Here is an 11,384-nt window from a genome sequence, read left to right as displayed (position 1 = left end):
AAAAAGTTAGCGAGAACTCTAGGTATTGTGCAAAATACCTCAAGTGTCTAAAAAATGTCTCTTTAAAGCTGTTTTTTTTAGAATTAGGATCAATCAGCATTAAAAAAATGAAATAGAAGAAAATAGATTAATGAATAACCTAGTGCGTCACATGAATAAGGCTCATTGTTTTATAAAATTTATTTTTATATGTGTGTCATTTCTAAAATGTACTTTCTTACTTTTGGTCATAGTCACAGAAGTGTGAAAGCCACTGGTTTAGTGATTCTCTCTGGGCAGACTCTGGAGTTTAAGGGGGGATGTTTTTACAGGAAGGGGTGCTCTCTCTCTTGGCTGTTGCTGTTGCCTCCTGTGCCTAGAATTCCCTTTGCCACCACGTTCACTATTTCATATATTCCCAAGCCTCCAAGGGCTGAAACGCCATTCCCACCATGGAAACTTCTGTTCTCTTGCCCAGCTGTCACTTGGTTTGCTTCTTTTTTATTGTACTCATCACACTGCCTTATGTAATGATTATCTGTATACAATAGTGTGTTTCACCCTCCCATAAATTAAGCTCACCAATTATAGTATGTATAACTTCTTTGTCCTAAAATGAAACTTACCCAGTGCTTTGCTTACACGAAGTACTTAACAATTGAGTCAACTGAGTTAGGAGTTTGACACACTAGTATAGGTTATTAGGAAGTGAAGAGACAGGTGTCAAATATCAGATCCCAAGAAGGGACTAGAGAACCCAAATTCATGGGGTTTAGGCTTGATTATGAAAAGCAACAATAATAATAGTACTATGCTATTTTTCAGAGCTTCCTATGTGCCTGTGAATACAGTAAATACTTTTCTTATTTTAACTAATATTCCCAAAAAAATCCTGGGAGGAAGGGGTAGGTATCACCAGCTTTACACATAAGGAAACCAAGCAGTACTTAAGTACTTTTGCAAAATCTAGCTTTTTAGCTGTCCTTCTGAGTAAGACTCTATTCAGAGGTTATATCATTCATTGGGACATGGATCACTGATTTTCCAACCAACATTTGAATCTATTTCGTAGTTCAAAATAAGCTAAGGGCAAAACCAAAGATGATCAACCTGGACTTCCACTTGTCATAGCTTCTGGAATCTAAAGAAATCTAAGAAGAACTTGGGAAGTCTGAACTGAAAAGAAGAAGCAGACACCATTCTTTCTTTCTCCTACAGACACATGTGAAACACACAGACATACATATGTGTGCACGCACCTTGCATGTGTTAGCAACTATTTCTCCTTGAGATCTAAGGATCCTTTCCTTGAGAACCTTTCTGACTCCTAGTTGAGACATATGCTTTTACAGAAACATATTTCTGTCTTTCAGAACCCCTGTTTCAGTGTGTAATTCATTAGCGTGATTATTTAATTAATATCTGCTTTGCTCTCTAGAAAGTAAGCTCCATAACTTTAAGAACTGCTCCTGCTTAACTTGCTGCTTGGCAGATCTTAGGTGTTTAATAAACAATAAATACACTCATGAGTGAATAAATCAATGCCTAGACAAATTTAAACAGTTGCTTCATATTTCAAGAGGAAGCCTGGTATGGTAACAGAGAGAATGCTGGTTGAAGATTAAGGGTTTCAGGGATAGAAGCAATTAGAAGAGAACATCCATTCATTCTCACTGCTCCCTCTATTAACCTTGTTACATCTGTAAAACGTCTTTCCTTCTATGACAATGGCTGGAACTGTCTCGATTCTTGTTTAGAGGCAACTCCTTTACTTTTATATGGAATCCCATCTCCTCTTGCCTACTCAGTGTACTCTTTCTCTCTCTTGTGCATTATCAGTTTTTCACTCCCTGCTGCAGGACTGACCAATAGAATTTTCTACGATGATGGAAATGTTCTCTGTCTCTGCTGTCCAATACGGTAGCTACTAGCTACTTGTGGATATTGAGTACTTGAAATGTGGTTAATCACTGAGGAAGTAATTTTTTAAAATTTAATTTAAAGTAACTTAAATAGTTAAATGTGGATAATTCCCATCAGCATCAAACACATTGTTACTTCTTCCATCTTAAAAAATTAACTTCCAGTCTACAGACATGCTACCCTGAGACATGCTCGATCTTGTCTGATCTTGAAAGCTAAGTAGGGCCAGGCCTGGTTAGTACTTGGAGGGGAGACCACCTAGGAACGCCGGGTACTGTAGGTGTTAAAAAAAATTAACTTCCCTTGACTTTACACCCCCTTCTAGGTACCACCCCCTTTTCTCTGCTCCCTTTTTCACGATATAGCTTACAAAAGGTTTGTCTATACTCCCTGTCTCCACTTCCCCTTCCTTCATGTACTATTAAACTCATTTAAAGCAATCTTTTGACTCAATATGTCATCAAGATGGCTCTTCTCAGCATCACTAGGGACCACTGAGGTGCCAAATCCTATGGTCAATGTTGAGTGCTCATTTTACAAGAACTAAAAGCAGCATTTTATGTGGTCAATAATTCTCTCTCTGAAAGACTTCTTTCTCTGTTATTTGGGACCACACCACTTTCTCTTGGTTCTCCTCCTACCTCTCTGGCTATTCTGTCTTAGTTTCTAGTGCTGGATTTTCATCTTCACATTCTGTAAATACTGAAATGTCACAAGCCTCAGCCCTTGGACCTCACCTTTTGTCTATCTCTATTTTCTTCCTAGATACTGTCATCCATTCCCACGGCTTCAAATATTAGGTATAGGCTGTAGATTTCCAAATGTATCTCTAACTCTGAACTCCAAACTTGTATATCATATAGCCGACCCCCTACTCAAACTTGACATTTAGATGTCTAATAGGCACCTCAAACTTAATATTACAGATCACTTTTGATCTCACCTTTTAAATCTGTTTTCCCTCAGTGCCATCTCCACCTTTCAAATTGCTCAGGCTAGAAAATTTGTAGTCATTAACTTGCACTTCCAGCAAATCCATCAGTAAATCTTCTTGATTCTACTATTAAATAGAGTGAACTTGACCCTTTCTCATTATCTCATCTGCCACTACCCTAGTGCAAGCCACTATCATCTCTAGTCTGGATTGTTATAAACTCTTCCTTATTGGTCTTCCAACTTTTATTTACCTTTATTCCCTTAAAATCACCACTCCAAACAGCAGCCAGATTAATCCTTTAAAAATGCAAATGGATTAGTTTGTTCTTTTTGTTCCTTAGATTCCACATGTAAATGAAATCATAAACAGACTCACAAATATAGTGGACAACTTGGTGACTGACAAAAGGGAGGGGATTTGAGGGGTTGGGAGAATGGAGTGAAGGGTTAGAGTACAAATTAGCACTTGATAGTTGGTCACAGGGGTTGGGGAGCACAGCAGAGGGAATGAAATTAGCATTAATATGATGGCTATGTGGAGGGCCAGGGGAGGGAGGGAGCAATTGGAGGGACCATTTTATAAAGTATATAGCTGCCTGACCAATGTACTGTATACTTGAAACTAATTTAAATAAATTTAAATGAATACACAAAAATGGATTCATTTCATGGCAACACACCAAACATTCCAGTGGTTTTCCTTCTCTTTTGGAATTAAAAAAAAAAAGTCCTTACAGTCCCTGCATGATCTAGCCCTAAACTACCTCAGACCTCCATGCCCACTTTCTCCCCTCCCTGCCTTATTCTTTCCTCACGTCCACACTGTCCTCCTTACTCCTCTTTGTAGGGGCTAAACATTTCCCCCTCGATCCCTTTACCCGGATTTAATTTACATCACAGTTCTTATCTATCTTCCCAAACTAAAATTTGGAATGCTTAATCAGAGTCCAGACTTGCTCTGTTTTGTTCTCTGCTGTACCCCGATTTCAAATAGGGCCTGGCACTGAATATGTGTTCATTGTCGAATGAGTGAATAAATTATATTCCTAACGCCCAATAGTATAACCCAGAGATCATTAACCTTTTTGCTCATCTCTTGAAGGAGAGATGAGCTAGATCATCTTAAAATACACATTTATTCAGTAAATACTTAATGCATCCTTTTAGATGCCTGGAACTGAGTATGTGCTTGTGCTACAAGAAAAGGTCATATAGTCCCTGCTCTCAAGGAGTTCAATGTCCAGTGGGATAAACAGCCAAAAGAGAAATTACCATGGAAGGCTTTCGAAGGAAGCTGAGTATTCTCTTGGGAATGGGTAGGATATAGCTAAGTGAGGAGAGAGGGGAAGATCGATCCCTAGGTTCCCGACTTTCCACGTGTGCACAAGGAACCTTTCCAGATTGTAAACCCTGTGAAGGCCTCTTGCTTTATCCCCAGATTTAGCTTGTCATATCGTTCTTACCTCTGATGCTGGTGCATTTACTGAAGGGGCAGCGCGGTAGGTGGGGAAGATAATGAGTTCAGTTCCAGCTTTAAAACTTATACCTTTGTTAGAACCCGTCTACTTCATAAAGCCAGGCACTGCTCATGGACTTAGGTTTGGACCTTTGTATTCCTTTACACTGTCCACTGGACCCAGTAATGCAAATCACACTATGTTTAACTTTAGAGGCCCCTAGCACAGTGCAAAGGTCCTCAACGTTTTTTCTGTCCCACATTTCTGGGAGCTATGGAACGTTCCTATCAGCGCGGCAGCTTGGGCGCTGAGTAAGAGCCACTGAACGCCGGCGGCAACATCCACCCTCCGAAGAGAACAGCTCCACACTCTGGGATCTTCATGGTCGGCTCTTCCGGAGAGTTCCCGCGTGTTCTCGCTGGTTGGCCCCCCGCAAGGCCCTGCGCTAACTTGGGAGGAGTCGACCTCTTCCGACTCCACCAACTGAAAAGCGCAGGGGTGGAGCGACTTATCGTGCTGAGATGAAGAATATAAGACGAAAAGAGAAGCTTCTTTAAATAACAATTACAACCACATTGTAACTTGAACTTGGCATGGGGCTCATGTCTCCTCAGATAAATAGGTTTTTCCTTCTTCCACACTAAAAGGACCCTTGCCTCCCCCTACATCTGGGGCTCTCGGCCTTTGGTCTCTCCCGTGCCGGGCGACCTCTCAGTCACGTGCTCCCCCTGTCCTTCTCGCTGAACGTGGAGCCCGCAGTGGGGACAGCCGAGCCATGGCAGCACTGCTGAGACCCGCCGGCTGGCTCCTGCGTGCTGGGGCGGCCCCGCGCCTCCCGCTCTCCCTGCGCCTCCTCGCTGGCGCCCCGGGCCAGCCGCACGCCGCCCTGTGTCACCCTAGCGCACGCGCTAGGCCGGTCGCCGGGTGAGTGCCCAGGCACTTCCCCCAGCCCGCTTGCAGTGTGCGCGTCCCCCGAGTTCTCTGACGCTGTTGGGGGGACGGGTCCCTCTTGTGTGCCCTCTCCGTGCCCTCTTCGCCGCGCCAGGGCCAAGCGTCCTGGGGCCACGAACCCAATTCCTTCCTGGGGTTTTCTGGCTGATTGGGTTGGTCGCCTTCAGAAGGTCATGGTCGCGGGCATTGCTTGCTTCCGGCCTGGATCCTCAGGCCATTTACTGCCTATGAAGCTGAGGGGGCTTTGAAGGCTTCTGCTAGTGTCAGGATTTACTCTTAGGATTGACCCGCTTGAGTTCTGTCCCACGTGCAAGCATTGTTGATCAGTAACAAACTAGGTACTAGGACTTAGATTTTGAGAGTGTTTGTTTTGGGGGGAGGAGGATAGCTTGAGATTTGGTGTGAGCTAGGGATAGCTCAGAGATGGACGTTTGATGATGTTAGTTTGAGTTTTTCCCTAAATTTTCTTGGGCTTTTTCTCCTAATATTTACTAGGGTGTGATATTGGTTGAGAATTGTCACAGTAGGCTCTGTATCAATGAATGAGTAAGTGAGCACACGCAAAGCACTCCATGGGAACATGGGGAGGCAAAGACAAGTTAAATTCTCAGTAGGTATCAAACGTGTAAGTAAATGCCTTCCTGGGTTGAGATTTATCAGGATATAAATTTAGTATAGACTTTGGTGGTAGAGGGTATGGAGAATTTTGATGAAAGTGTTAATTTGAATAGTGTTCTGAGAAGGGCAGATGGGTACCATGATTTTAGAATCAGAGAAAAACTGACTTTGAAAGAATGGTGTTTAAAGGTACTTTGGGAGACAGTTAAGGATCTGGAATAGGCAAGATCCCTATTTATTTGCATAATGCCATTGGACAAGTTACTTAATATCTCCAGGCCTCAGCTTCCTTAGTTATAAAATGGGAGGAGTAGTAATGTTGGTAGTATTGTATGTAAAGCACTTAACCTAAGGCTCGGTACCTAGTAAGTACTTTATTAGTTACTATAATAGCAACTATGATTACATGGGTCTTTGTGGGCCAGCCTGAAAACCTCTGCATAAAATTATACAGAGGAAATGTTTTATGACTTCTTAACAACTTAGTTATAAATCTTTGGAATGTAGCTTCCTGGATTTTCCTCATTAGGCCTCAGAAGTTAACCTTCAGAAATCATGCTTCTGCTTTTGTGCTGTATCTCTTGGCTTTCAAAGAGTTTCTTTGAAAAAGGTGTGCTAATTATTCTCATTTTTCTAGTCCTTAACCCTGTGAGGCCAGAGGAAGGTCGATGTTATCATTCATCTTCACCGTTGCATTTGAGGGGAACAACAGAGGGTACGCGATGTAATAGGGTATTATTAAAAAGTTCTGGGTATTCATCAGACCTAGGTTCCATTTACTTGCCACGTAATCTTACCTAACTTCTTTGATCCTCAGTTTTATTATCTATAAAGTAGAGGTAACAGCCTTTCTGCTTTCTTTGTAAAGCTTATTTCTTGTCATTCAGGACTCCACCTAAATGCTGTCTTTTCAGAGAAGCCTTACCTTAATACTCAGTCTAGAAAACCACCCTATTCCAGTTTTATCATGGCACCTCTCACTTGTCTGATATTCATCTTTTCTCTGTTTTCTTAGTAGAAAATGAATTTCATGACAGCAGAACTTAGTTTTGTTCATCACTGTGTAGTCAGGTTAGAGCAAGTAATAAGGAAGTATTTTTTTTTTCTCCCTGGAATCCGAACACTTTTTCTATAGTCTCCAGTTCCTCAGCCTGTAAGCATACCAAGATCTTTCCTACCTGAAAGACAAAACCTTTCCAAGACTCTGGACTTACTCTAGATGCTTCCCAGTTTCTCTTCCCCGTCTGCACTCTCATCTCCTTAATTTCATCACTGTACTCTCTTCTACCCACTGCAATCACTAGTGCAGAAGCCATCATTGTCTTTTTTTTTATTGTATATTTTACAATTATAAAACTCATGTGCCTTAGGAACAATTGCAAAATATAAGGGGAAAGTAATAAACTAAAAATCACCCTTAATTCTATCACTCAGAGCCATTGATAACTCCTAGTCACTTATGTATGTATAAGATCTGTGAGATGATCTACTTTCACGGCCTTGACCTCTGGCATATTACTTCCAATTCCCATTCATGAGACCCTTTTCTTGACATCAATGACACCACTCTTGTTTTTCTTTAGGATTTTTCTCACTGGCTTTATTGCATCCTTTTTCCTCTGTTCATCTCTTAAATGCTGATGTCCAGGGGGTTTGGTCCTTGGTCTTTTGTTTTCTCATTATTTTTCCTCCTGTATATAGACTGTCTACTGGACACCTCCACTGGTTGAACTACAGGTACTTCAAACCCATCACGTCTCATACTAAACTTGTCTTCCCTCCCAAATCTGTACCTCCTTTGTTTCCCATTTTAGTGAATGTTTTTATCTGCTTTCTCAAGATTTCTCATTCATATTTTATTGACACTTCCCTGCCCCTTCTGTTCCCTTCATATTGATTGCACAAATGATTAGGACCTGTTAGATCTACTTCATCTGGAATGAATCTCCTCCTCATCGTTCCCTAGTCTCCCTGGTAATTTGATTATGTCTTTTTCTTACAAATAGACATTGTGGTGGTTCCCATTAGCTCCAGAATAAGTTTGCCTCATAATCTGGATACGCTTCTGAAGCCTAGCCGCTTATGTTTTTTTCCCATGGCATCCTGTATTCTAGCCATACCAAACTACTACTTCGAAGTCAGCAGGGCTTCTGAAACTATGATAAGCATAAGAATTCCTTGGGGATCTTGTTAAAAATGTAGCTTTTGATTTTGTAGATCTGGGCAGAGGACTGAGATTCTGCATTTTTAACAAGCTTCCGGGTGATAAAGGTGCTGCTGCTGACCAGTAAGACTCTGATGGGCCATGTTAAACATCTCCTTGCCTTTGAATATGATGTTCACTTTTGAGATGTGTCTTCCCTTCCCCCTAATCAAGTGTTCCCCTTCTCTGTTAAATCTTTCTTGACTGCTTCTCCCATTTGACCACTCCTTTCTTGTGCTTTTTTTCATAACCTGAATCGCTAAAGCTTCCATTAACTTGATTACATGTGTACCCACCAGCACTCCAGACCTATTTGTAAATACCTTGAAAGCAAGAACTTTGTTTTATTTTTTGTTTGCCTTGGGTTGAGTATATCAATGAAAATCTTAGACATTGAGGAAGGAATATTGTGAGATGCAGAGAAGTTTGAAGGGATACTTAACCCATTCATAGAATGCAGTTAATCTCCACAAGTTCACCCTGATTTGATTTCCAAAAATGACTTGTCTGAGGACAAATGAGTATTATTGAGCGAAATTATTAGAATTTATTAAATTGTTTTCAAACTTGAAGCACCAGTAAGTATAGATTTTTATATTTAGTCTTGCTCTTCATTTTCCTATTTTATTACTTATTTTTTCCTTTTTTTAAACAAATGTTTTCTTAAAAACTAGCTCTTACCCTATCGTCTTTTGGGAAAGTGAAAGAGCAGACACTTTTTTCCTCACACTTCTGGATCAGATGCCGCCTATATATTGTGAGATTTTTAGAATATTTGTGTGCTTCGGAGGAAAGGTAAGCTTTGAGCTAAATTAGTTTGGAAATAGATCTAGATCGATGATTGACTTAAAGGTGAAGATCACATATTGCCCCATGACAGAACAATATAACTTCTAATGTTGGAAGGAAGAAAAACTTCCTTGTTTACCTCTCAAAAAAAAAAAAAAAAAATCTTAACAAATATTAAGAGCCCATCCGGGTCCTTTGGGGTTGCAGTTCAGCCTCTGCTTCCTGTGTTTATAAGTTTATCAATTACAGAGGGCTGTGATAGGCACATGTACAACTATTACATACGTACTATCCATAGGGAAATAAACTGTGGTATTTCAGTACATTTGTTTTGTGATAGAGGATCACTTGAATTTAAGAAGATGGTAATGAGTAGTCAGAGTGTTCTAGGGGAAGAGAAGAGAATGAAGAGACTTGGAGACTGTACATGGGGTGGGTGGGATGTTGTGAAAGTTGATAACTACAAAGGTCATTTGATTTCTTGAAGCTCCCAAGGTTGATTAGAAAGTTGGTTACTTGATGCTTGGAAACCATTGGAGGGTTTTGAAAGGTACAGGTTTTGACAAAGTTTACTTAGACTAATGAAGACATAGAGTCTGGACATGGACAGAACAGTTAAGGAACAACATTGATACTGTAAATTAGGGCTAATAGGGCCTCAACTGCAGATCTGAAGAAGAGAGATTTTCTTTTTGAGAGAACAAGAACTTGGTAAGGATGTTAGCAAAATTAGGAAGAATAGATTTGGAGATTAGTATCAACAGTAGTACTTTTATAGTTTAGGTCTTTACTATTTTCAAAATGTTAGTATGAATACATCACACATACATTCATTTTCTGTGGGTTGATATTACAAAGTAGGAAACTGGGGCACAGAAGGGTGAAGTAATTTATCCGGGATCTCTAGTTGAGATTTGACGACAGATACTGTTATCCCCTCTTCTGAAGTGTTTTGAATACGCTGCCATGTTTTAGGTGCTGAAGGGATTACTTATGGGCATAGCAACATTTTTTAAAAAGACAGTACGTGAAACCTTATAAATTTAGGAAGTAAAGACTATCACAGGTAAGTAAGAGTATGATACAATCTCAGAATGTGAACTCTGGAAGGGATCTTTAGAATAATCTAGTCCATCCCCTTCTCACTAAGATTCTAAAGACATCTTTCTCCATGTCACATCATATGTCACAACCTCATTAACTGACTCTTCATCCCTTTCTATCACAGTTGAGAGAAATGGAGGAGCCTGAGATGGAGGGGCATCTGGACAGGGGGAAAGGAATGGTATCAGTGTTTCAAGCCAGGAGACTTATCAACCCATCTACAAATGGCTCTCTTAGTCTAAAATTCTGTGATTTACCAGTCAAATTTAAAGCATGAAGTGTTTAGGGGATAGCATAACTGGGCAAGACTATTTTGGAGAATTGAGGTCTTGCAAAATAGTTCAGGGAGAAGTTTGTTGTGACAACTCTAGAAAGACTTAAAAAAAAGATCAATTATCAGATGTTTATTGAGTACATTATATAATGAGCTTCGTTGAGCACTGTTTTGTTAGGAATCTTATATTTGTTATTTTAATGTGATCTTTACAAGGTAGGTTTTTTTCTTCTGATGAAGGAACTTAGAAAATTCCTTCGATTAAATACCTTTCCCAGAGTCACATAGTTATTAAATAGTGTAGTTTGGATTTGACTAGGGCTTTTAAAATAAGTCTCATGCTTTCTGCTAATACATTAAAAAAAAAAATGCTATAGTAAATATGTAGTTAATATTTAATACACTTACATTCCTGGGTCCTTTATGTATACTCTCACTGTTGCCTGAACTTTAGGCATTTGTGTACTACCTTCACATTTTTTTTTCTTTTTTGCCATATCTGAGTACTACCTAAACCATTTATATTTAATATTTTTCTTGACATTTTTTTTTAGGTTTGAACTGACATTTTTTTGTAATTTTATCTTAAGCAAGAATGCTAGTAAAATAAAGAGCTTGCTGTGATAGTTATTTTAAAATATTTATTAAAATAAATGGACCTACTAAAATGGAAAATCTTTATATGCTATCTAAAATTATCTTCCCTAGCAGAAATGTGATATTTTAGGAAACACTGCATATCTCAGTTAATCTTTTTGATATCCTTGTGAAGTAAATACTGCATTAATAAGAAAGGAGCTGTCAAGACATGAGAAGACATGGAGGAATCTTAAATGTTTGCTAGGTGAAAGAAGCCAGTCTGAAAAAGGGTGCATACTTATTGTATGAGGCAGCTATATGATGTTTTGGAAAAGGCACAACAAAACAATAGAGACAAGTAAAAAGTGGTTGCCAGGGGTTCAGGAGGAGAGGGTAAGGGATGAATAAGTGGAGCACAGAGCATTTTTACGACAGTGAAACTGTTTTGTATGGTTCTGGAATGCATGTCATATATTCGTCAAAGCCCATAGATGTGTACACACAGAGTGAACCCTATTATAACCTCTAGACCTTAGTTAATACTATATCAATATTGGTCATTTGTAACAAA

At 39.7% G+C, this 11,384-nt stretch overlaps 1 protein-coding gene and 1 pseudogene across 2 annotated transcripts in view; both read left to right on the top strand.

Annotated features, from left to right (window-relative positions):
• Nucleotides 1–2,065: 2,065 nt before the first annotated feature.
• LOC118605769 lies at nt 2,066–2,185 on the top strand (annotated as a pseudogene).
• Nucleotides 2,186–5,026: 2,841 nt separating this feature from the next.
• LRPPRC (leucine rich pentatricopeptide repeat containing) overlaps nt 5,027–11,384 on the top strand; it is a 92,043-nt gene continuing 85,685 nt past the window's right edge. The window contains exon 1 of one of the 2 annotated variants that reach the window (XM_036223950.1): nt 5,027–5,219. In XM_036223950.1, coding sequence (XP_036079843.1) covers nt 5,071–5,219 — 149 coding nt within the window. In that variant the 5' untranslated portion in view covers nt 5,027–5,070. The remainder of the gene's footprint in view (nt 5,220–11,384) is intronic. The other variant, XM_016142222.2, reaches the window with a different exon arrangement.

The sequence above is a fragment of the Rousettus aegyptiacus genome, unplaced genomic scaffold, assembly GCF_014176215.1.
Source record: "Rousettus aegyptiacus isolate mRouAeg1 unplaced genomic scaffold, mRouAeg1.p scaffold_m13_p_7, whole genome shotgun sequence".
Taxonomy (NCBI): Eukaryota; Metazoa; Chordata; class Mammalia; order Chiroptera; family Pteropodidae; genus Rousettus; species Rousettus aegyptiacus.
This window is presented reverse-complemented; position numbering and strand designations above follow the sequence as displayed.